Here is a 26,704-nt window from a genome sequence, read left to right on the forward strand (position 1 = left end):
GTGATAATGTAGAACTGTGGTTTTCAGTGTCGTCCTGGACTAACCACATTAGCATCACCTGGAAACTTATTAGAAATGCAAATTCTTGGGGCCCAACCTAGACCTACTAAATTAGAAGTTCAGGAGGTGGGGCCCCCTAATCTGTGTTTTAGCAAGGCCTCCAGATAGTTCTGATGCATGCTGAATTTGAGAGCCCCTGATGTGGAGGCTCACATAGACCCTAGCCTCATGAGGAAGGGTGCCAGGCGCCTGGATACCCAGGGTCAGGCCTCAGTGCAGGCAGATGGCTTTTGTAGAGGCACTTTTTACATCTCTCCCTTTCCCTCCCTTCAGGCACATCTCAAGAGACCTCTTTCTTTAGATGCTTTCTCAGCTGATTATCCAGTAATGGTAGCTAGGGTGTTAGTGGAAATTAGTATATTTACTGGGAATTTAATAGGAGGTTAAATAAGCATCTTTCAGGATGCTTAAGATTTCAGTCTCATAGTGGGAGATTTACATATAAAAGAGAAGGGGAGGTAATGTTTCAGAGGAGAGGGATCTTTTTTTTTTTTTTTTTTAAAGATTTTATTTATTTGACAGAGAGAGCACAAGCAGAGGGAGAGAGAGAGAGAAGCAGGCTCCCCGCTGAGCAAGGAGCCTGATGCGGGACTCGATCCCAGGACCCTGGGATCACGACCCAGGCCGAAGGCAGCCGCTTAACCGACTGAGCCACCCAGGCGTCCCTCAGAGGAGAGGGATCTTGAGATTTTTTTTGTTCTTGATACTGTTTGGTTATGAATTGAGTTGAGGAATAAGATTCATGGTATTTTCAAGTAGCAGTATGTGAATGGTACCAGTATTTGCTTTCAGTAACCATGGTCTTGAAGTCCTTAGAAGATAAAGAAGTAAAGAATCTGGCCTTATTACAGATTCTTAGATTTTATTAGTGTAACGATGCCTGGCTGGATACCAAAAATACTAGGACATGGCCATCTCTGCCTAGTTCCTTACTTATATGCTTTATGTCGGTTTATCTGTAGGTTACCTCAAGGTTGCCCTTTGTGACAGCCCAAAGTGTCCTTCCAGTCTCAGTTTCTCCCCATCACAGTAAGTCCTAGTGTTACTGTCTGGGAGGAGTGAACTCCCTCTTGCTCCTAATTCAGAGTTGTTCTCAGAGACAGTCTCCTGCCTCCTCCCTCCTCCCTCCTCCCTGCATGCATCCCATTTGGGTCCTCATATCCCGCATCAGTAGGTTAGGAAAAGTTCCCACATCTCAATGAAAGGAAAGACAAGAGTATTATAAACATTTCTGTATGTTCATGTGTGGCTTTGTTGTGAGAGAGAAGGAAATACATCTATAAATCATCTAATCTGTGAGGAAGATAAGGAAGAATATTAATCAGTGTTTCTGTGACTCTAAATCCTTTCTGCTTTAATCAGGGACCCCAGGATAATCGACCCATACATAATGAGATCCACTCCCAACTCTCTACATAAGCAATTATTTAAATAGTTAGGAGACGGAATAATAAAGCAATTGCCCTGTGCTTTTGAGGTCAATAGGTTAACTCTACAGAGTTTAATTAAAATTTGATAATAAATGCCTACCCTCTGCAGGATATTTCATTAGTCTTCATCATGGCCTATGTTAAATATTCCTTATTAATTACTTTTTACCTCTCTTAAATCCTCTTCTCATGAAGCAGGCTTCTCATTACTAATTAGGATTCTCACACTGGGGAAGGAGATTCCTTGAAGCAGCCACCTTGTTAGGAAGGGATATCCACCACCATAAAAGAATGAATTGGAATTCTGTTACCTTATTTTTAAAATATCTTACACAATGAAGCCAAACGGTAAGCTTTAAAAAAGTATCAAAGAAAAGACCACTCTGGCAATGGCTATGGTATAATCTCAGTCACATTCTTTTTGATATTAACAGATCAATTCCCTTTCTGATTCTTCCTTAAAATAGGTATGGTACTGAGAAAAATCCGGTTTCTTGGGCTTGGTAAGCAGACTTGTATGTAGAAATTAGGAATTATCTAAGAAGTTCTGTCCCTTTTCTTGGAGGGGTTCAGAGGAAGAGAACTTCGCACAAAAGGAAATAAAATGTATAATCACAAGCTAACTGCGAGGTTTGAAGGCCGTGAAACTGATTTACTCCTCAGTGCTCTTCCAGTCCTTTCCTTGGACCAGTATTGGAGGCCTGCTTGCGTTCTGCATTCTCGTTTGTTGCCGTCACTGTGACCCCTAATCTGGATAATTTTCATAGCCTCAGCAGTCTCTAGGCTCTGGTCTTTCCTCTCAGCTCCATCCTCTGGGCTACTGCCAGAGGTGGGTCAGCTCTCTTTCTCGTGAAATCTCACCAGGTCCATGCATATCCTGATTCCTCAGCACCACACAGGAGGCTGTTCCCTTCACAGGCAGGCCTTCCCTCTCTGGCTGGGGCCTGTGCTCAAACTACTCTGAAATCTCGTGCTTGTTTTCTCTTCTTAGAATGACCAATTCCGTTTCTCTTTTACCAGATAACTGTCTACTCATCTTCTAGGAGCTGTTTTTGAATTGCTGTCACTCCTGCTGGCTTGAGCTCCTCAGAGGCAGGGACGACTGTCATATCCCTGGTGCCCATTTCTGTACAGACACACACTTGGTTCTCAGTAGAATTGGTTGAATGGATTTGGGGGTGCACTAACCACCTTTGTATTCCCTCAGAGAACATTTGCCTTCTGTTAACATTGGTTCACTGACCACACTCATCTGATCGCACAGTTAGGAGCTTCACAAGCGTTGAAGAAATGAATTAGTTCTCATAGCACTACAGAACTTGTAATTAAGAGAGACATGTATTTTTAGATTGGAAAATTCTCTGCAGATTTTATTGCCTTGATGTTACAGTGACATGTGACAGTGACAAAGAACTTTACATTTTGCACATTTCTTTGGTCACCTTTCAGCATAAGAATGGATTACTCTTCACTTATGACTTTTGTGTGAACCTCTCGGCTCTTCACCCGCAGCTTGTTGACCTGGGACTCAGCAATGTCAGCCCGTTCCTCGGCCTCCTCCAGCTCGTGCTGGATCTTGCGAAACTTGGCAAGGTTGACATTGGATTGTTCCTCCTGAGAAAAGAAATTTCAGAGAACGAGAAAATTTGACATTTTCTGATTCTTACTGCCTTTGTTACTAGGAGCAGCTACTGGATTTAATTCATAAATGAGAAAGCAAAATGTTCTGTTATTTGGTCATGTACTTATTTGGGGACAAGGCATCCCACTAGTTGCCTCTGAACGTGTGGGCTCACAATGCCCCCTGCTCGGTCTCTCTCACTTGATTCTCTTCCTGGCAAACTTAAGATGCTACAATGACAACTGGGAGATCAGAGTAGCAGGAATCTGAATCTTTAAAAAGTAGACATGGTGATAGTATTGGGTGCAGAGAACCTTAAAGAAAGTTTGTGATGAGAAAGATGATAAGATGGGAAAGGAGCCAAATGAAAAAGAAATATTCTGATGGATTTATTGTGAAGTCATTTAACAAAGCTTAGACTTCAGAGCCCTCATTAGCACAGCCCCTGTGAGTGCTGGAGATTGCTGGGAGTGGTGGAGTGTTCTAGATAGGGAAGTGAGTTGTAACCAAAAAACATTTCTGTACTAACATGTCTGGAAAATTGCTTAAAGAGTTCTCAGAAGAAATGCACTTGAATCTCTAAGGCTCCAGTAATTACTGGTAAAATTTTTTCATTCCAAATATTCATTTTCATACCTAATTTTGTACTCTTGCCTTAAAGAAAGGCTCTCAAATTCTATAAACTTCAGGCTCCACAAAGGCCTAAAGTTCAGGCCTTCTCCTGAACTTTTCTCTCTCATTACGAAGCTACTTACAGCCTCTTCAGCTTGTCTCTTATAAGCTTTAACTTTTGTTTGTAATTTGTCCACCAAGTCCTGCAGCCTAAGAACGTTCTTGCGATCCTCCTCAGTCTGAAATGAAAGAGGTAGCAAATAGTGTTATTTGAAAACGACTCATTATTTTTATTTTCTTGAGAGAGCAGCAGGCCTGAGAAATATGGAAAGGCGGGTCACCTGGTAAGTGAGTTCCTTTACTCTCCTCTCATGTTTGCGAAGACCCTTGACAGCCTCGACGTTGCGCTTCTGTTCACTTTCAACCTCATTTTCAAGTTCCCTCACCTGGAAAAGAACAAAGGCTTTTAGCAATTTGGCTGTAAGTAGCTGTATGAGCAGGTTGGGAATTGAGTGAAGTGATGGGGACCCACCCTGGCCTCCAGTTTCTGGATCTGCTTCTTCCCACCCTTCAGGGCCAGCTGCTCAGCCTCGTCCAGACGGTGCTGCAGGTCCTTCACAGTCTGCTCTAGGTTCTTCTTCATGCGCTCCAGGTGGGCGCTGGTGTCCTGCTCCTTCTTCAGCTCCTCGGCCATCATGGCTGCCTGATGAGCAGTAAAACAAAACCAGTTGAGAGAGCTGAGCTGGCACATCAGGATTCAAGTTTGACCAGGACCGTGTTGCCCTCTGCTCACATCAGTGATGGCCTTCTTGGCCTTCTCCTCTGCATTGCGGGCTTCTTGGACAGTGTCCTCCATCTCTCCCTGGATCTGGGAAATGTCTGTCTCCAGCTTCTTCTTGGTGTTGATCAGGCTTGTGTTCTGTTTCAAATTAATAAAAAAAGAAAGGGAAGCACATTTAATTATATTCTGTTTACATTGTCATTTTGACTAGTGTATACAGGCAAAAATTCTTGATCCAGGAAAAATTCAGAATAAACACCAAATCAAAAGTTGACTCTTGAGTTATGCCTTCTCTTCTTTTTATCCATACTTCTGTTAATGAACATTATCTGAAATTCTTCCAGGTAAAATTTGATTTTTGGTATCAGAGATGTTCAACTATTATCAGTGGCTGTTTGTAAGCATGAAGCACAACCCTGACCCAAGAAAAAATTTAAAGTGCTGTACCATGTAGGGCCACACAGCTCATGGAAAATGGATTATTAATTTTTAGTTCATTCATGTTTGGTTAGCTTTATATTTAAAGAGCACAAGTAGCATCATTATCAGTACAAAAATGAACCAAGAATATGTTATGTTTTGGAAAGTTGATAATGTGAAATATTTAATTCAAGGATACTAAAAATGAGTAAGAAAAATGTATTTTAATTTGAATTTAAAAGTATTTGTAGTATGTGATTTTAACATTTCCATGATGGCTATTTCCTTATATTGCAATTTTTAAAAAGTATATAATAATACATGTTTATTGTAAAAAATAGAATATACAAATTAACAAAATAAGAGGTAAGGAATAATTATTGTACTCTCGGTACACAGAGATAACCGTTGATAACACTTTGTTTATCCTTCTGGATGTTTCCTATATATTTTCAACAAAAATGATCATGCTTTATATATTATTTTTAAGTTGCTCTTCTCACGTATTATGAACATCTTTTCATGGCAATGAGTGCATACTCTAATGGCTGCTTATTAGCCTTGTGAGGCTACACCGCCATTTATTTTAGCACATGCATTATCAACAACAAATGCTGAGTAGCAGTAATGATGGCCTCTGTGAATTTGAACTGAAGAGCTTCTTTCATGTAGTTAGCTTCATGTGCATACATGATACATAAAAATAACTTGGTGGCTTATTCTTTTTCCTCTGTTTATTTGCTTATCGATTTGCAGCTTAGAGTTGCAAAAGACAAGATGGCCACTAATGTCACATATATGGTTATTAATAGAAGGCCTTCTGCTTTTTTACAAAAGTTCCTAGAACTCTAAATTTTTTCACATCAACATGATTATGTCAGCCCATAAATATACCCGTGAACTGGCTAGGCCCTAGTACTTCTTAGTAATACACATTTTCCAGAACTTCAGGAAGGGATCCTTGCCAAGGTTTTCCCCTCAAATTATCTTCAACTTCAGGGAATGCATTTGCTCAACCAGAGTCCTGAACCTCACCTGGGTGTGCAAGAGTTGCACACGCTCACTGGCATCCAGAAGCTCTTGCTCTGCCACCTTCCTGCTCCTCTCGGTCTGCTCCAAGGATGCCCTTAGCTCTTCAGTCTCAGCCTGCAGCAGGTTGGCTCTGCGCTCCACCATGGCCAGCTGTTCTTTAAGGTCATCTTGGCCTCTGATGGCATCGTCCAAATGTAGCTGAGTGTCCTACACAGAAAGAGGCAAAGACTCTTACTCATGCTTCCATTAAAGCGAGTACACATTTGGGTCATGTACACACTTTGTTCTCAATAACTTAGAGTATGATTAGGGAGGGAAAATCTGCAAGTCCCTTTAAAGACAAATTCTTTGTAGCCTAGGATAGTAGGTCTCCTCAAAAGAACAGGATGTTATATTTTAGATTCTAAATCATAAAAAAATAACCATGGCTAAAGCTATAAAATATTGGATCAAGAAAGCATCCTCAGAGATGAGCTGGTCTAATGATGTTGTTTTACATATATTAAACAAGTATAGATATGTATATTTAAAAATGTATGTATATATATTTATATATATCATACAAATGAATTTCATATAAATGAAGTGATTTGTGCAGTGTCTTCTCTTCAGTTGACAAGGTGAACTTTTAGACTTTCCAGATGTAAGCTGTTCTTTGGCTGTGTATGTAAAATTTTCAACTGATTACCATGTTATTTAGATTTATGGCATATAAATTACAGTTAACACCCAGACTGCATGACACCATGTGTGTTTATCCCGGTGTACCTTCAGTATTCCTTGTGTGTTTCTAAGATTCTTTATTGTCTCTGCAGCCTGGCGGTTGGCGTGGTTCAGCTGGATTTCCATCTCATTGAGGTCTCCCTCCATCTTCTTCTTGATTCTTAGGGCATCATTCCTGCTCCTGATCTCAGCATCCAGGGTGCTCTGCATCGACTCCACCACTCTGATGTGGTTTCTCTTTAGCTGATCGATTTCTTCATCTTTTTCAGCAATTTTCCGGTCAATCTCAGATTTCACCTGGTTTAACTCAAGCTGGATGCGAAGGATTTTGCCTTCTTCGTGCTCAAGAGATCCCTTTTTAAAAAGCAACACTTAGGTTACTCTTGGCTTTTGATCCTCTCGGGATCTTCCTGGTGTAATCTGAAACTGGCCCCTGTACTTGGAGGGCAGTGAGAAGACCAAAGGAAGAGGCAGGCCATTCCAGCTTGGTGGTGGCAGCTTAATAATAGCAAAGGGAACTTACGTGAGAGGCTAGTTTTGGGTGGCGGGAAGATGAATGGATCCCACATCTGCCCACCAAATTTTAAAAGTTTACAAAGAGACCCTAGGTAGATTTAGTCACATATACCATGTAGGTGTTCTTAACACCAAACCACTGTCTCAAGGCTATGTCTTTGGAGCAGCCTCTGGGAGCAGGAAGGGCAAGCAGAACCCACATTCCTAGGATAGGGGAACAGTCAGTCCGCAGTCACATCTTTTGATGGTGTTTTCCTGGTTGTTACCTAGAGAGCTTGTTGTTTGTTTTGCACAATATGATGCTTTCTTGAAGAAGGCATTCAGAAAACCACAAACTTTCATACATCTTAATTTAGCCTCTTCGTTCTGCCTTCCCAAGGAACAATGCAGTATTTCTCACTGAATTACAGGAGTTATCCCCGGTAGCTTTGCAACATGATAGCTGCTCTCAGTCAGTATTAATTTTTCAGTTTGTTTATAATGCATAATTGGGCAAATGGAACATGTACCTCTGCTTCCTCCAGAGCAGCCTGCAGTTCACTCTTCTCTTGATCTATCTGTTTCTTCACTTTCTCCAATTCATGGATATGCTTTCCCCCCTCTGCAATCTGCTCCGTCAGGTCTGAAATCTCCTCTATAGTTAATAATAAAATATCACATTCAGTTGAGAAAAATGAAAACTTGAAAAGATGTCTCCCCACCACTTTTAAAGTAGAATGGTTACAAAGACTCACGCTGTAAGTTCTTGTTCTCTCGCTTCAGGGTTTCAAGGTGATCTAGGGATTCCTCATAGGCATTCTTGACCTTGAACAGCTCAGTGCTGAGTGTGCGGGCCTCCTTCTGGGAGGCCTCAAGTTCAGCCTGAGTTTCCTCATACTTCTGTTTCCGCTCTGCCAGGACCTGGAAGTACATCAGAACTAAGCCTCTGTGATCAAGAGTCAGGCCACTTTCCCCCAGGAAGCCAGTCATTGTGGGCCACCTTGTCAAAGTTCCTCTGCTTCTTGTCCAGGGCGGCGCAGCCGGCGTTAGATCTCTCCACGTCCAGCATGAGGTCCTCCACCTCATTCTGGAGCCGCTGCTTCGTCTTTTCTAGAGAAGCACATTTGGAATTCACGGCCTCCACGTGTTCCTCAGCATCCTGCAGACGCTGCGCCAGCTTCTTCCTGAAATGTTGGTCAGTGTGAGTGACCAAGAGCAGATTCAGAGCTACGACAGTGAACTTTATAAAGCTGCTGACTAGGAAAGCATATTTTCCGCAAGATTCTTTGCTTCTCTGTCCACAAATTGTTTAGGTTTTCTAAAATGTCTTATCAGTACCCATTTTGTGTCTTTAGTTTTCCCTAGTGAATTCTTATCTTTATGTCAGGGGTTGTTAAACATATTCATGAGGTCTTTTTGTATGCGTGGTGGTGGTGGTGTATGCATTATGAGAGAGAGAGAATGAATGAGCCTATCTGATTATACAGTGGTGGAAACCACCATCTTCTCCTTGCAGACAGTCATGTCCACTGAAGAATGTGCCAAGACCATAGCCCTCCCTGCATCACCTGAGGGAGCAGTACGTGACAGCCGTGAACCAGAGGCGTATCATCAAAGCATGCTAGCACTGCATAGTGTCGTTAAGCATTTTTTAACATGGTCCTCTTCATAAATGAAACTGTGGTCCAAAGTGATGCATTACAGGAGTTATCCCCGGTAGCTTTGCAACATGATAGCTGCTCTCAGTCAGTATTAATTTTTCAGTTTGTTTATAATGCATAATTGGGCAAATGGAACATGTACCTCTGCTTCCTCCAGAGCAGCCTGCAGTTCACTCTTCTCTTGATCTATCTGTTTCCTTCATACGAGGTCATATGATTATGATTAATCACTAACTTTCTGGGTCTGATGCCCCAGAGAGCAAATGTTATTCCAGAATTATATTTCCCAAATACCCTCCAAAGTCTTACTACTTCCTTCACCAGCTCACACTTAACTGGAGTGTTCCCTCTGCAAATGCTCGCCAAACCTCCTCATTCTGTTTAATTCTAGCAACTACTGACATAAATGCAATTTAGAGAAGCTTCCTTCACTGGGAACATAATGATTATTTCCCTTCCATGTGTCACTCCCATGAGTTTTATTCCATAAGAAGTGTGTGTAATTAATGAATCAGTTTATTGATACTGGTTGTTAATTAAATGACAGAGTATGATAGTCTTATTTTGAACTTCTAGATAGGGATAAACTGATTATTGAATTATAATATTCATAATAATATACCACTGTCTCCATTTTTCCTTATATTGAAGGAAATTAATTCTACTTAATTCATAAAGGGTATGCTGATAATTTTAATTCATTTTGGTGGAAAGAAATTTAAGATATTTTCGTAATAGACCAAAATGTGGGGAGAGCTGTGGTCTTGGCCCATTCTTCAGTGGAGGTGACTGGTCTGTAAGGAGAAGATGGTGGTTTCCACCACTGTATAATCAGATAGGCTAAAATATTCCTCCTATCTTCATGCCTGAAATATTATTATTTTTTTATTATTTTTCCTTCACTGCCTTTAAACTTTTCTTTCTGCCTCTATCATTAAGAGCCCATACTTGGCCTCCTCTAGCTCCTCTGTGCGCTGGATGGCGTCCGTCTCGTATTTGGTCCTCCACTGGGCCACCTCGCTGTTGGCCTTGGACAGCGCCCTCTGCAGCTCGGCCTTGCCCTCCTGCTCCTCCTCATACTGTTCCCGCAGCAGGTCACAGTCATGGCGGGAAGACTGCAGGGCGTGGGCCAGGGCGTTCTTGGCCTGGACCAACCAAAAAGTGTGCATTGTACATTTATGTTCTGGTCATTGATATTCTGTAAGTGAAGTTCAATAGTGTGTCACGCTACAAAGTTCAAGTGATTGAAAGTCTCAATTAGAGAATTCTCACCTTAGACTCCTCTTCCAGCTGCCTCTTTAATTCCTCAATCTGTTGTGTAAATGCTTGTTTGCCTCGTGATAGCTGAGACACCAGAGCCTCTTTCTCATCTAGCTGTCGTGAAGATTCACCTGTGAAAGACAAAACGTGAATGATTTAGTTCTGCCATCTAGATGACTAATTTAAAGAATACGGTAACATTAGAACTCTTCTTACTCCATGATGAAAAGAACAGCCCAAAAACTTTGATGTGATTGAGAAGGTTATTTCTTGCTTTTTCAAAAATATGAGCTTTTGGGGCACCTGGGTGGCTCAGTTGTTAAGCGTCTGTCTTCGGCTCGGGTCATGATCCCGGGGTCCTGGGATCGAGTCCCCCATCGGGCTCTCTGCTCAGCAGGAAGCCTGCTTCTCCCTCTCCCACTCCCCCTGCTTGTGTTCCTGCTCTCGCTATCTCTGTGTCAAATAAATAAATAAATTAATTAAAAAAATATGAGCTTTCTTTGATATTTTAAGGTCTTTCTTTCTTTCTTTTTTCTTTTCTTTTCTTTTCTTTTCTTTCGAGTAATGCTGAGGCAGCAAAAAACTTCCTCAGCCCAGGGAGCTTAATTTTCTTCCAGTTATAGCTTATAATCATCCTTTTTACCTTCTCTCAATAAAAAGAAGAAAGAATGACGAATGATAAATGGGCATGTGTGGCTTAAGAAATGATGGGTGTTAAGAGGTGTTCACAAGTGGAGGCTTGCCTTTCGTTCTTTGGCTCTCTGTGTGCTGGCTCTGTGTGCCCACTGACCTGATTCTGTGTGTAAACGAGCCTTCTGGGCTGACAACTCATTGATGAGGCGTTGTTGTTCCTCTTCCTTCGTTTTCACTTCGCTAAGCTGGTCCTCCAGGGTGCGGCACATTTTCTCGAGGTTTCCCTGTGGTGGGAAATAGAAAACAGGAAAAGATGATACATTTTTATTTGTAAGTCTGCATTTGGAGATAACTACTTGTGGAAAGGAGCTGAGCTGTATTTACTTTTCTAGCCACTCCGAAGCCCACCACAGTGCCCTGGATATAGAGACACATAATTTGGGCTACATGAACAAATAAATGGTTATGAAAACTGGATTATTGTCTTTGCAAACATGAACATCATTTAAATTCTGCATCACGTGGAGTATGGTTTTTAGATAATTTTTTTTCTGAAATTGCATTCTTTCATAGTCCTAGGGATAAAAGTTAACGTGATTTCTACAAGTCAAGTAGGAAGACTGCAATGATTCATTTCAATATAGTGATGCCTAATAGGCATAATAGGAATAATTTTAAAGTGAGATAACATAGCAGCAGTATCCACAATAGCCAAACTATGGAAAGAGCCCAGATATCCATTGACAGATGAATGGATAAAGATGTGGTGTGTATACACACATACACACACACACACACACACAATGGAATACTACTCAACCATCAAAAAAATGAAATCTTGCCATTTGCGACGACGTGGATGGAACTAGAGGGTATTATGCCAAGAGAAATAAGTCAATCAGAGAAAGACAATTACCATATGATCTCACTCCTATGTGGAATTTAAGAAACAAAACAGGATCATGGGGGAAGGGAGGGAAAAATAAAACAAGACGAAACCAGAGAGGGAGACAAACCACAAGAGTCTTAATCATAGGAAACAAACAGGGTTGCTGGAGGGGAGGGAGTGGAGGGATGAGGTACCTGGGTGACGGGCATTAAAGAGGGCATGTGATGTAATGAGCACTGGGTGTTATATGCAACTGATGAATCACTGACCTACCTCTGAAACTAATAATACATTATATGTTAATTGAATTTAAATTAAAAAAATAAAATGAGATAACATTTAAAGTTTGTACCGTTAGATTAGATATATTCATGTATAAACTCTATAATTTTGAATCGTTGCAAATAAAATGAAAAGGGGACAAGTTCACAAAAACCTTGGCTTTGGAGACAGTCTCCATGTTACTGGCGAGGTCATCGATCTCCATCTTCAGCTCGCTCTTCTCCTTCTCCAGCTTCTGCTTGACCCTCTGCAGGTTGTCTATCTGCTCCCCGAGCTCGGCCACGCTGTCCGCGTGCTTCTTCCTCAGGGTGGCCGCCGTGGCTTCGTGCTGCAGGGTGGCCTCCTCCAGGTCCCTGCGCATTTTCTGGAACTCAGCCTCGCGCTTCTTGTTCATCTCGATCTGGGCGGAAGTGGCCCCGCCGGCTTCCTCCAGGCGCTCGCTGATCTCTTCCAGTTCCCGGGAGAGGTCAGAGCGCTGCTTCTCTGCTTTGGCCCGGGAGGCCCGCTCTGCCTCGATTTCCTCCTCCAGCTCCTCAAGGCGGGCCTGGGGGTGACACATCAACGTGAATGCCAACTCATGGCAGATTTGATTCCTGGAATGTGCAGAAGAGGTGGGGGGTCCGACTCACCTGTAACTCCTTGATCTTCTTCTGTAGCTGCATTGCGAGGGCCTGCTCATCTTCAATCTTGCTTTGCAGATTGCTTATTTCAAACTCTTTCCTGTTAGAGGAGCAACACATAAGCTCTCCATCAATTCTCTTACCAGTTTTCTTTCCCATGTATGGTGGAACGTCTTTATACTGCTGTGTTGAGGACGTGAGTAGTACCTGTTTTTACAAGTTAGTAACGTACCATTTTCATTAAATAAAAAAGTCAAAGATGTCATTTTTTTTCCTGTGTGCTCTGAAGTAGTATTTTAGAGAGCTTTAAAACATCTATTTCACCTGAATTGACAGGTAACAAGCAGGTTACTCACTTTTTGAATTTCTCATCGAGTTGCTGCTTATCATTTTCTACATCCATCGTGGATTCTTGGGCCAACTTTAGGTCTCCCTCTAGTTTCCTCTTGGCTCTTTCTAGGTCCATGCGGTGTTTCTTTTCTTGTTCCAGAGATCCTTCAAGCTAAATATATAGTGGATTTTATTTATTTCAGTCCTAAGGCACTGAGCCATATGTTACTAGCCATCAAAGATACACAGGAGAATTTTTAAAAATACACCAAATAGCATGGGAATTTTAATTATTATTTGCAAAGCCACAGTGAAAGGCTTCTGAGCATTATTGACAGTTGCATGTCATAACTGTTTATATTGAGAGGAAATACTGTGTTTTTCACACTTACGTCATCCACTTGCTGCTCTAGTTTGGTTTTAGCTTTGGTCAGGGTGTTGACTTTGTCTTCTTCTGCCTGCAGGTCATCCAGGGTCTGCTGGTGGGCCTCTTGGAGGGCCTTCTTCTCCTTGGTTAGCTTTGCGATGGTTTCATCCAGGCCTGCCATCTCTTCTGTGAGGTTTTTCACCTTAGATTTGAGCAGATTATAGAAATGTTAATGATATCTGTCATCTTGATGAGAAACAAGCTTAGGACAGTGTCGGCCTGAGATGGAAAATGGAGATAAGAAGCTAAGCCAGGCCCACTTCACTGAAAAGTATGGGGGATAAAGGTCAAGGTAAATAGAAATAGTGATGACTAAAGAGATGACATAAATATGACAGTATTTTCCTTTCATATTCAGTAACTTTAGGATTAAACTTTTAATTAAAATACTTCAGTAACAATCTAGTCACTTGTAAACACTCTAAAATGGATCATGATTGTACCTTGTTCTCTGTGGCATGCTTCTCCTTTTCAACCTTGGCCAGGGTCAGCTCAAGGTCATCAATGTCTTTCTTGAGCTCTGAACACTCGTCCTCCAGTTTCCTCTTTTTGGCCGTCAGCTCAGCGTTGATCTCCTCCTCATCCTCTGCTCTCTCGGTCACCTCCTTGATCTTGGCCTCCAGCTGGATTTTGGTTTTGATCAGCTGGTCACACCTTTCCTCTGCATCAGCCAAGCCATCTGCTTCCTAAGGGAAGAAATGAAACAGTTTAATTTGTCTAAGCTATATCTGTAAACACACTGTAATTTATTAAAAGGTGGATACTTCAATAACTCAACCAGTTTGGTCAACACATATGCCAACTTTTAACAGTCTACTGGACAAATTGTTAGTAATTTTAATGTACTGATTATAATAACATATTTCCTCTAGCTGTCCCTGTGTGGAATGTCAGATCAGGGAAACTAGCCTTTTGGCAAAATCCGCCTCTGTGCTACTTTGGAAAAATCACTTGTTAATTCTAGGACTCCATTTCCTCACATTCAAGGGGGTTGGTTAATTTAGCGTTTTCCCTGACCTGGTAAGAACAACATAACTTCTATTTATGTACACAAATATTCATTAAGGAAAGGACAGTCTCATCTAAGAGAAGGGTCTATAAAGGAAAGAAAATGTCCATGGACATCTTTATGACTGTGCTCACTGATGACCATACCGCGTATGAATGTGCATATGAACGTACACAGCATAATTGGTGACTTCACATCTATTGCTTTTTTAGGTCTGAGTCTTAGTATTTTTGAACAACAAACAAGCACCTGTTTTAGTGGAAACCATTCATTCAAAAACCTTAAGTTAAAACTTTTTCATATCCACTCCCGCAGTGTCTGGAGGATAAGAAGTGGCTGAGCTGTGCAGTGGATGACACTCACAGATTGAACTTGGAGCTGCAGGTCATTTTTCTCTTGCATCAGAGCTACCATCTTCTCTTCAAGCTCTTTCCTTTTTGCCTCTGACTTAGCCAGCTCTTCCTTGGTCTTCTCAAACTCTTCCTTCATGTTGGCCATCTCCTTTTCTGTCTCTGCGCTCTTGAGGAGTGGCTTGATCTTGAAATATAGCTTCATCCAGGGCCAGTGTTTGACGTTCATGAAAGCACGGACATTGTACTGGATGCAGAAGATGGACTCTCTGTAGGAAAGAATAAAGATGCAAATAAGGAACAATGTGGACAGTGACCATCACTCAAAAGAAGTAAAATGACTGTATCAGATTCAGCCATGAAAATGCAGAGAACAAGGACTTGGACTTGGTCCCTCACCTCCTCTCCATCATCTTCTTGAATTCCACCCTCATCAGGTACCCTCTGCACACAGCTTGGGTGCGTGTGATGAGTTGAGCCAGCTTTTCATCTCGCATCTCCTCTAGAGTTCCCAACAGGCCAGCTTTAAAGAAAACCTTGCCAAAGAACAAACTAAATATGTTATTTTCACTCATGAGAAAGTCCAAAGGTGATGAAATTATTATAGAGATTTAGGTTGATGGTACCTTGGTATGACCGAATTTGTACTGGGTGTGGTCGATGTCAATAGACCCTAGAAGTTTCTCAGAAGCCTTCTTACTGTCAATGAACTGACCCTCTGGGATAGCACTCGCATTTAGAACCTTGTATCTATCAGAATACAAAGAATATAAAAGCATGGTTTTCCTTCTTACTAGAACTGTTAGTAGCTATCATTGAAAAAATGATAGACTGAGTTTTGGAGAAAAAAAATTCCATTAAAATAATCCAGCAGTGCTTTAGGTGAACCTTGGGAAAATATGTTTAAAAACTTATGATAATATAAAGCAAGCCTTCGTTCTTTGTTTTTTTTAATTAAATTTTTTTTATTATGTTATGTTAATCACCATACATTACATCATTAGTTTTTGATGTAGTGTTCCATGATTCATTATTTGCGGATAACACCCAGTGCTCCATGCAGAACGTGCCCTCTTTAATACCCATCACCAGGCTAACCCATCCCCCCATCCCCTCCCCTCTAGAACCCTCAGTTTGTTTTTCAGAGTCCATAGTCTCTCATGGTTCGTCTCCCCCTCCGATCTACCCCCCTTCATTCTTCGCCTCCTGCTATCTTCTTCTTCTTCATCTTTTTTTTTTTTTAACATATAATGTATTATTTGTTTCAGAGGTACAGATCTTTTATGATCACCTTTCAAATAATTGCATTTCAGTTTTCAAGAAAGAGTTAAAAGATGTTTGAATTGTGTGGGGATACTGCTCTAGGCTAGCACATTGAAGGGGAGGAATAATGAGACACAAACCTCTGTTTGAAGTCTGCATAAAGGATCCTGCTTGGGAACCCCTTCCTGCAGATGCGGATCCCTTCCAGCACACCGTTACACCGCAGCTGGTGCAGGACAAGTTCGTGCTCCATGGCCCCTAAAAAAAAAAAAAAAAAAGTGTTTTCTATATAATAGTCTAATGAGAAGTCACACTGGAGTCTGACTTGGGTATCATAAATGTCTTACCAGGAGTTTTAGTTTCATTGGGAATGAGACAGCGTACAAAGTGGGGGTGAGTGCTCTTCAAGTTGGTCATCAGCTTATTTAAATTCTCCTGTAAACCATATGAAAAGTTTTGAAGTCATTCTTTTGTTGCATGAGAGTCCCTGTCAGTGATCTGTAGTGAATGTGCCCCATTTCACGAATAAAGTAAATGTAACTGACTACAGTGGTTACTTTTAAGAGAAGGTTTGATTTCATGTGAAATGTGTTCCACTTTAGATCTTTTAGATTTGGAGTTTTAAGGGTAACTGGTTCATTTATTATAAAGTTTGAACCCACATTATGGGTTTTCTTTTTGTTAAATTTTTCCTAACACGTTTTTCATTTTCCTTTGTACAACACGGCTTTTTTTTTTTTTTTCAGTTTCACCATAGATTTCTTTTAAAAGGTTTTTTAAAGTTATGATAATTTAATTTTGTTACAGAAGTAGTCTTTCAGCATTCAAGAATATACTTACCCTGAAAAGGGCTGACACTGTCTGAAAAGAAGAACCCTTCTTCTTGGCACCTTTTTTCCCACCACCGCTTTCTGAAAAATAAAATAGAAAAATTAAAACTATTTGCAACAGCTTTGAAAGTACTAGCCATAGGTACAAGGACTGCCAAAATTCCTTCTGAAATTTAAATTTGCACTTGTTCACTTGTATCATTCCTGTTTTTCTTTCTGTATCTTTCTGCTGACTATAGATTAGGAAAATAGAAGCATTGGCTCACATTATAGGTATTCAGGAAAACAACAACAGTAAAAGAACTGTGGATGAAAAGAGTAGATGTGGGGAAGGGATGGGACTCCTCTCCTCCAAATCAGCAGTGTGTCCCCTGAAGGAAGTGCCCAGAGACAGAGTAGTACTGCCCCCTTAGTGCACGCAGGTCCCAGAGAACAGGCAAACTTGCATGCTTGCTACCAGGTGCATGAGCCTCTACTAACCTGCAGGGAAGTCCTACGTCCTATTCGCTTGTGCTTCTATACTGTTACATGTGCATCTGGTCTTAGGGGACTTAGGGGAACAGAATTTAAATTCCTCAAGCACTGGTGCCTTGAAAAAGGATTTCCTCATCTCCAGCTTAGTTGGATCCTCGAAGGAACCAATACTATTAAAATAGTAGAAATGAGCTGTATGATCTTGAGCAAGTCACTTAACCTCTGAGTCTGTGTTTCCTATTGGTGAAATGAGGCAATGGACAAAAGGATCCATGTGTACTTTTAGCTCTGAAAACTTATGATCGTAAGACCGTAGCACACTAATTAAATACGCTTCCTTTCATTATCTATATTGGTCAGTATTTTCACTCTGTGAACATACTAATGATGTTAAGAATGACCTGCTTCAGCAGTTTGTCCCCCAGCAAAGAGGAGAGCCAGAGTCTTCATTGCAGACTTCTGATAGAGCCCAACCACGGTCTCGTTCAGGGGGTCCTTGTTCTTGTCCAGCCAGCCGGCGATGTTGTAGTCCACGGTGCCGGCATAGTGGACCAGAGAGAAGTGCGCCTCGGCCTTGCCTTTGGCAGGCTTGGGCTTCTGGAAGTTGTTGGATTTCCCAAGGTGCTGCTCATACAACTTGTTCTTGAAGGAGGTGTCTGTGGCCTTGGGGAACATGCACTCCTCTTCCAGGATAGAGAAGATGCCCATGGGCTGAGAGTAGGAAAAAAGGGATGATAATAATGAGTTCCTCAGAAAAATATGCTCCAATAGTTTATGTGCTTGGTGGAAACCTGAAAATGTTCCAGAAGAAGGGCTGATAAATTAAATAAGCACGATCCTACTTTATTGCCTCTTGTCTGCTACTGAAATGTGAAACAGTCATGTACCATGGACATATGGGAAATATGTTTGCTAGAAAGACTCAGTTAAAAAAAAAAGTCCATCTGTGTCATTTGGCAAACTTTATGTTCAGAGTATAAAATTAAATTCCAAAACTACCATTTCAAAGCTGAATTCTTTATCCTGTAAATGTATAGATCTAAATACTTTCTTCCCTCCTGAAAATGTAACTTCCTCACCTCAAATCTAGACATGACAAAAGTATGAAGAGGAGAAAAATTACGGATAATGATTAAAAATGATCCATTCCCAGGAGGAAAGAGCATCTCATGTTGTATCATTAGAGCTCTTTGTACTCAGAGCTCTGTTGCCCCCACGGTGGAGTTAAGTGATCATAATTTGGTTTTGCTTTGTAAGCAGATTGACTCCTTTCAGTGACAAGTTTGATAGGAAAGACTGATAGAAAATCCAACGTTGAGGATTTTGCTTCAGTCACAAATTGTCTCCCAAACTATTTCAATGTTCCTGGAACTGAGTACCATGTCGTTTTCATGAATAGCAGAGATAGTATATATCACCAAATTAAAATTGTTTTCCTCAAATTGGGTAGACCTAGTCTGATGTGACACTCTCATCTTTCATATTTTTATAGAATTTTGGCATGAATGTCTGAAGTTTTCATAGAAGGCAGTTGTGTTTGCTTTTCCTTTCCCACTGCTTAGGGTAATGTTCACATATAACCATATACTTCATTGGTATCCGTAGGTACATGGCGAGTTCCCAATATTACATTTGTAAGTGTTTAATGATTGCTTGTTGAGTTTTAACATATTCAACACTAATAGAATTATTGCCCCACTTCCTTGATAAAGGAGAATTCAGGGTTCATTTTCCAGGGACGGACTGTAGAGAGGTTTGGTGTTTATTCAGTAGTTATCAGAGTCTTAATGCCTGCAACAACTGAAGAGCTACCCTTCCAACCTGGAAGACATCTTGACACATTTTGCCTTGATACCCACGAAGGATGATCCGTGCACCACACACCATCATGGAATCACCAGGATCAATGACAGTACTCAGGGGACTAGCAGCAATTTCATTCCTTACTCCCGTGCACGTGAGGGAGAGTGAAGTTATAAGAGGGAGAAACGTGCATCCCTGTGTCTGTGTACATGTTTGTATGCATTGCAGTCATTTTTCTATTAAAAACTATTCATGAGTAACAACAGGTCACCTGTGACACACCAGACAGCTGATCAGAGTACACAAGTCTGTCATCAAACACCACTGCTTGTTCTTTGAGAATTGGATTGCAGTTAAGCATAAGGAAGCAGACAACTTGTTTTTCATGTCCTGAAGGCTTGAAAAGTCATACGGACCTTCTCGATGAGCTCAATGCAGGCAGCCAGGTCCATCCCGAAGTCGATGAACTCCCACTCGATGCCCTCCTTCTTGTACTCCTCCTGCTCCAGCACGAACATGTGGTGGTTGAAGAACTGTTGCAGCTTCTCGTTGGTGAAGTTGATGCACAGCTGCTCCAGGCTGTTGAACTATAGGAAAAGATAAATATAGGGAGTTACTCATGACTTAAGTATGTCTTCTGCATTTAAGGTATTTTGGTTTATTAAATTACAAATGTTCAGATTGTTTTCTTACTATATGATGTGATTCTAAAAGGTATTCACCTTTAGACTCCTCAAATACTATGCTTTTTGCATGAAATCATTAGGCCGAATGCTATTAAATGAGGACATCTTTTAAATATTCCCTTAGAGTAATTTAAGAAAGCGTTTCTATACCTGTTTGGATCCAGGATAGATGTTGAATATTTATTAACCTTTCACAGATCATTCTCTGAGACTTCTAGACTTGAAAGAATAAAATGCTCTCTCTTTTCCTTTTTATACTAATTTACTTGTTTCACATCTCCTCAGAGACCCTTCGTTCCTACAAATTCCGCTTTGTACTTTTTGTAAAGATAATTTTGAATGCTCTAACAAGATGGATCAAATGACTGGGGATTTGCATTTGCTTATTTTCTGTCAGTTCACTACTCACGTCAAAGATCTCAAAGCCGGCGATGTCCAAGACCCCGATAAAGTACTGTCTGGGCTGCTTGGTGTCCAGCTGCTGGTTGATGCGGGTGACCATCCACAGGAACATCTTCTCGTAGACGGACTTGGCCAGAGCACCCACCGAATTGTACACCTTCAAGAACAGTGGTAGTTTGGTTTTTCAAATTGAACACAGTGATGGAGTCTTGGGTTTCCTGTGGCTCAAACAAATCATGGGGGTTAAGTCATGCTTACCTGCTGCACAGTCTGGCCTTTGGTGACGTACTCATTGCCGACCTTGACCCTGGGGTAGCAGAGGGCTTTGAGCAGGTCAGCAGAGTTCAGGCTCTGGAGATAGGCCGCCTTGTCAGCAACTGCATGAACGAGGTGAGAACAGTGAAGCTGACAACAGCTTATATAGTTTAAGGTGTGAAGGGTAATGACAAAGAAAAAAAAAGTTTTGCTTGAAGAGGAATATGTGCAAATGTGACAAAACCATTTGTCACACTAATTTTAGTCATTTTTTTTTTGAGAGGATAATTTGGAATGTAGGGAATCAATGCTCTGTGTGATACTTAAAATATAGCTAAAGTAGACCACAGATAAAAATAATTAGAAAAATTCTAACCTAGAGGAGGGGTGATAGGAAAATGCTGATTTTTTTTTTTTTTTACAGTGCATGTGGGCATGTAAATTATTGACTGGAATAAAAAAGGTCTTAATCAGATCGTAAATACTAACTTACAGTAAGTCAGTGAAAATTGGAATGGGCAGAAATCACACCTCCACAAATCTTCTTAGTCATGTAAAACATGCAGTGTGTCATTTCTGTTCTCTAATACTTTTCCCGGTCATCAGATAGGTCAAGAAAGTGTAAACTTGGCCCCTGCCCTTGAGGACCTCATGGTGTCAGCTCTGTCAGCTGGAAGATGTGAGCAGGGAGCGGTACCTTCAGTGCCGTCCGGTTCAGCCTGCTCCTCCCGCTGCTTCTGCTTGAACTTCATGTTCCCGTAATGCATCACGGCTCCTGTGAGCTTGTAGATGGCCGCCTTTTCATCAGTGCTGAAACCCAGGATGTCCACAGCGCTCTGTGGAAAGAGTTGAATTTAAATCATCTCCCAGTTACCACCATGGCAGATACCCTCAGGACACTGGTGCCTGCCTCCCCTCCTTCTTATGATGTCTTGACTAGCACTTTGCTGTTTTCAAAAGGCAGTCCTATTCTTCAGCACTTTATTCCACAAAGCAGCATTAGTAGGTATGCACTAGTTTCCCATTGAGTCATGTGGGCAGTGAAGATATTATGTGTCCTGTCCACACTCACCGAGCCAAGACTCAGAGCCTTGGCTTTGGATGCCAAGGACAACACTCTTCCTATTTCTCCACATTAGCCAGGCCTTGCTCCACAGGTTTCTTATCTCATGGGTTTCCTTTGCTTCACAAATCTGTTCCCTCCTTTTCCTCCTATGTTGTCCTAGCCGACTCCTAGCCTGACTCCCTGGATATGACGAATGCAGTTGGGAAGAGGGGAAGAGCAGTGGCCCTTGAGTTTTTCCCTCTCTGATATCAGGTCACAGCTCAGCTGGCCATGAGATGCCTGGCAGTAAGCTTCACCTGATCGTTACTTATGCAGGGAAGAGACATTTGTGAAAAGAATGTCTCCTTTTATTGAAATATTGATGTGTCTTTTTTCTCTATTGGATTTTGATCACCTTCTTAGTTGCCCATTCTAGGCTTTCCAAAGGCTCATGCAGTGGAGGCAGGCATCAGACAAGGAGGGGGAGTTTGCTTATGTAACTCTTTCTCCAGATTATTTACCCCCAGTTCCAGCTCACTGACTCAACCTATTTAAAATGCCTAGACATTAATAAAGTCTTAGAAGAAGACTGCGATGCTTTTTTCTTTTTAAACTTCCAACACTAGAGGTTATTTCTCAACTCCCTAACCCTTTTGGACATATGAATAATAATGAGGTAAAGCTGGTAAAAGCTGACATTTATGAGATGAAGGCACACAAATAGTTTATAGACTTTTTGAAAATAATATTTTAAGAGAAGAAGTGTTTTTGTAAGCAACTCCTAATCCTATCTTGGGAATGTTGGGATATTCCCACTGGTATTAAAGTTAAGAATAATCAAAGAATGTTGACTATTCAGAAATGTAAAAGAAAACATGAAATATGTATAAAGTATATATATAAAGAAAATAAGCCAAAGAGTAATGATCCTTAAAAAAGAAGAGGAGAGAGAAAGAATCTGTAGTTCCAAAAATAAAAGTAAAGGCTCACGGAGGCCAAAAAGAATTTTTGAGGTTAGAGAATCCATTTCTTTAAATGCTGCATAGAGAGGGGAGGGGAATACTGTTAGCCCCCAGAGTGACATTTGAAATAAAATTTGTGTTTACCTCTGACTACAGAGGAACTGTGGAAATCATCATGTTCTATTATAAAAAACCTAAAAATATCGTAGGTCCTTTTCCCAGGTTATTGGATGTAGGGTCTGACATAAAATAAGAGAAACATCACTATTGGAGTACAAAAATTGACCCAAAGGACTGATGAGGAAAAAAACAAAAAAGAGCCAACTAGCCAAGGAATGCTTAAGACTTAACATTTATTACAGACATTTTAAGCTTTCTGATACATAGGGTGGGGGCAGGCATTGAAATATCCTATAATTTTATTGCAAGAGTAAGGAAGCCTGAAAGGCAATATTGCCTATTTGTCGTCTTTCTGCTAATGCTGTTGACTCTATAGAGGGGAGTGTTGTATACTGCAAAATGAATTTGCTTTTTCCTGTTCTGTACCTGTTACTTACATCTGTGGCCAGCAGCTCTTCCTGGTCATCAATGCTGGGCACTGTGATTTCGCCTTGACTGACAAAGGCAAAGTCATATGGGTTGGTGGTGATCAGAAGCATTTCTGTACACACGAAAAAGAACAAATATAGACAATTACTTTGGTTATCAAAAACATTTTAGAGGGACTTCTTAGAAAAAAGGGCTTTTATTCTTCTTTAGTAGAAAAAAATCACAGATACTTCTTACCAATAAGCTCTGGTTTCTTGTTGGACATGATTTGATAAAATATGTGGTAGCTTCTTTCAGCCTTTAGCTGGAAAGTAACGCGGGACTTCTCCAGCAGATCTAGAAAGTCAGATTGAGCACACTTAAAAAAAAAAGGCCACAATGGAAAATTAAGCATTTGAAAAGTTCACACAACATAGATAACAAGATTTTCAGTATATTACTCCAAAGAAAAATATTTTTTTTTTTTTTTAAGATTTTATTTATTTGACAGAGAGAGACACAGCGAGAGAGGGAACACAAGCAGAGGGAGTGGGAGAGGGAGAAGCAGGCTTCCCGCCGAGCAGAGAGCCCGATGCGGGGCTCGATCCCAGGACCCTGGGATCATGACCTGAGCCGAAGGCAGACGCTTAACGACTGAGCCACCCAGGCGCCCCAAGAAAAATATTTTTAATCACTAATATTCATTAACTTACATGTTTCAATATCTGCAGAAGCCAGTTTGCCTGTTGCACCAAAATGGATCCTGATGAATTTACCCTTAAAAAGGCAAAGGAAGACTTTTTGTACATATTCAAAGGCAGACAGATATTTTCTTTAGCTATGGACCAAGCAGATGGGAAAGATACTGATACCACATGGCACAGAAGTGTCCATGCTGATCCTCAGGAAAGAAAGACCAAGAGACTTACAAAGCGAGAGGAGTTGTCATTCCTCACGGTCTTGGCGTTGCCAAAGGCCTCCAGTAGGGGGTTGGCGCTGATGATTTGATCTTCAAGGGTCCCCTGCAAAGGCAAGAGCGGTCCTCACCTCTGGGGCTCCAGACTTCCCGAGAACCGTGAGAGTCTTGAGTCTGGCCCCAGACCCACCTGCATTTTGCCAGAGGTAGCTTCCTCCTTCTTCTTCTCCCCAGTGACTGCAATTGTTGCAAAGTACTGGATGACACGCTTGGTGTTCACGGTCTTCCCTGCACCAGATTCTCCGCTGTCGAGTCCACACAGAGGAAAAAGTCAGAATCTAACCACTACAATGATCAAAATTCAACAGAGAGAAAGGCATGAAATCTACATACGTAATCAGGATCGACTGGTTCTCACGATCTGTGAAAGAGAAATAGGAGATAATGTTGAAAAATATATGTAGCACATAAGTTTTGTAAACTCAAAATTGTCTTTTAAAGCTCCCCATCCACACACACACACACACACACACACACACACACACAACTATATCACTTGTTACTTTGCTTTTTTCACAATATTCTTTTTAAAATAAGTAACAAAAGATGTGCTTAAAATTAGTCAGTGTGTTACACTCCTGTTACCTTTAGTGTGATAGAATACGTAATGAACGCACTATTTCAGTGTACTACCCTGCGAATAATTTATCAATGTCAGATGAATACTAGTTCCATGTTCCATTTAGTTACTTGGTTCATAGTTCAAAATCATGTTATTAATGTCCAATCCAAAGTTTTGTGTAGTAATTGGGATAACGTGTACTATGAGCTTTCAAGGTGTACTTTTTAGGAGAGGTGATGTATCAGCTATAATTAAAATGCATAGTTCATTCCAAAATTTGGTTAATTTTGATCTGGAATTAGCATTAGTTTGGATTGTAGCATAGAAATCAAAGCAAAATTCTCTATGCTTTTGAATTGGTCCATTTTGTTCTTTTTTTAAAAGATTTTATTTATTTTAGAGAAAAAGCATGGGAAGGTGGGAGGATCAGTAGGGGAGGGAGTGGGGGGGGAGGAAAGAATCTCTAGAAGACTCCACACTGAGTGTGGAGCCTGACTCAGGCTTGATCCCAAGACCCTGAGTTCACAATCTGAGCCAAAACCAAGAGTCAGAGATGCCCAATGGACTGAGCCACCCAGGCACCCCTGGTCCCTTTTATTTTAAATATATTTCCCCGATTTTATTATATTATACTCCTAATCATATTAGAATACTATTATTATGCTATTATTATTATTATTATGTTTGTGCTGAACATTTAATTCTCCAAGTACTGCCTCTGTGTCTTCTATGTTTTCACTATACATGTCCTTTATAAATGGCTCTACAAATTGTAATTACGGATTCACTCACCCGTCAGCATGAACTGATAGGCGTTGTCAGAGATGGAGAAGATATGGGGCGGGGCCTCCTGGCGCTTCTTGCCTCGGTAGGCGGCCACCACCTCGGGGTTGTACACCGGCAGCCACTTGTAGGGGTTCACGGTGACGCAGAAGAGGCCCGAGTAGGTCTGTGGGAAATGACAAGGTTGCTCTGTCTGCAGTCACATCATTAATCTGTCTTGGAAATACTGCTTTATGTGCCAAGTGAGAGGGACCCAAGTACCGTGTCTGTTCTCCTAAGGTTCAAGGGTCTCATTTCCTGGCTGCCTCCCCCCCTCACAGACCCTACAACACTATGCTTCCTTCCGTTTGCCCACAAATTCAGCACTAAATAGATGGCTTGTCACATGCACAGTGTCAAATACATCAGAATTCACAACACTAACCAAATGATTAGTCTTAAAATTGTAGTAACCAAATTGCAAAATAGTCTTTAATTGGTTTTGGCTGACATAGTTCATGGACTTAAGTTAGTGAAAAGTGAAAAGAAAAAAGGGGGCGCTCACGTAGATCATCCAGGCTGCGTAACGCTCCTTGAGGTTGTACAGCACAGCGGGCTCGTGCAGGTGGGTCATCATGGCCATGTCCTCGATCTTGTCGTACTTGGGAGGGTTCATGGAGAAGATTTGATCTTCCTTAACTGTGACAGTCTGTTAAGAAAAGGTGGAGCCAGTGCATATCAACTAAGTAGCAGAAAAGGATCAATTATGCCTTCCTACCCCGCTTTGTGTTACTTACAGTCCCAGCATCGGTCTTCACTGTCACCTTGCCCCCTTCCCTGCTCTGCACTGTACTTTTCACATAGGATTCCTTAGCGTCCACCACAAAGACAGAATTCTTGGCATCAAAGGGCCTATTCTGGGCCTCAATGCGCTCCTTTTCAGACTTTCGGAGGTACGGAGCTGCCTCCCCGAAAACGGCCATCTCGGCGTCGGAGCTCATGGCTGGGGGTTACTGGTAGCAGCACAGCACCGGGGTACCTAGAGGACAGAGACAGAGCCGGACAGTGACCCAGAGTGAGGGTGGACGTTGTCCTGTTGTTTTCATACTCCTGTGCCTCATTGGCCTGGCCCATTTCCTCCGCCCCGCCTGTAGGGATCATGCCTGTGTCCTGTGCAAAGGTGCTGAGAGATCGGATCATGGCTTTGAAAGCCTTAGGTTGGGAGCTTAGTTCTTGTGATGTTGTAAGCCTCTGCTCCGTCCTCTGTGCTGTGAGCCTTTGTAGACGAATATGGAAGAGTTTATGTTGCAGTCAGTAGCGTTCGGGATGCCCCAGGTGTGCTCAGAATCTTTTCTGTTTCTACTTGCTTTGCTTTGTTTTCTTTTTCTACTTCTCCTTCCCACTTTTTTTTTTTTTGACATTGCAGTGATACAAAGAAATGCAAAATAACTGTTTCCAATGGCTTTACAACCTGAACCTATTTTAAAAACTCAAATATTTAGTAAAATTTTTTTTCCTGGC

The 26,704-nt window shown here is 41.3% G+C and overlaps 1 protein-coding gene across 1 annotated transcript; it reads right to left on the reverse strand.

Moving 5' to 3' along the window:
• Nucleotides 1-2,951: 2,951 nt before the first annotated feature.
• Nucleotides 2,952-26,184, reverse strand: LOC116649162 (myosin-4). Its single transcript, XM_032431689.1, has 38 exons — nt 25,981-26,184; nt 25,749-25,892; nt 25,214-25,370; nt 24,193-24,220; nt 23,990-24,104; nt 23,813-23,905; nt 23,597-23,660; nt 23,142-23,240; nt 22,913-23,016; nt 21,046-21,184; nt 20,352-20,470; nt 20,101-20,250; nt 19,422-19,592; nt 17,604-17,913; nt 16,739-16,809; nt 16,246-16,333; nt 16,039-16,156; nt 15,262-15,385; nt 15,035-15,171; nt 14,649-14,904; nt 13,720-13,962; nt 13,242-13,418; nt 12,876-13,021; nt 12,529-12,619; nt 12,054-12,443; nt 10,886-11,012; nt 10,108-10,226; nt 9,784-9,980; nt 8,175-8,358; nt 7,930-8,095; nt 7,705-7,829; nt 6,725-7,033; nt 5,960-6,163; nt 4,517-4,642; nt 4,256-4,426; nt 4,065-4,169; nt 3,867-3,962; nt 2,952-3,104 (listed from the first exon to the last, which is right to left on the reverse strand). Exons 1-38 carry the CDS (start codon nt 26,182-26,184, stop codon nt 2,952-2,954), a joined length of 5,820 nt encoding a protein of 1,939 aa, XP_032287580.1.
• Between the last annotated feature and the right edge of the window lie 520 nt (nt 26,185-26,704).

The sequence above is a fragment of the Phoca vitulina genome, unplaced genomic scaffold, assembly GCF_004348235.1.
Source record: "Phoca vitulina isolate PV1807 unplaced genomic scaffold, GSC_HSeal_1.0 scaffold47, whole genome shotgun sequence".
Lineage (NCBI taxonomy): Eukaryota > Metazoa > Chordata > Mammalia > Carnivora > Phocidae > Phoca > Phoca vitulina.

Coding starts and splice junctions, on each gene's coding strand:
- LOC116649162 (XM_032431689.1), bottom strand. CDS start 26,184: ATGAGCTCCGACGCCGAGATGGCCGTTTTCGGGGAGGCAGCTCCGTAC. Junction 7,830..7,929: donor AGAGAACAAGAACTTACAGC/GTGAGTCTTTGT, acceptor TATTAACTATAG/AGGAGATTTCAGACCTGACG. Junction 4,170..4,255: donor TCCAGAAACTGGAGGCCAGG/GTGGGTCCCCAT, acceptor GTTCTTTTCCAG/GTGAGGGAACTTGAAAATGA.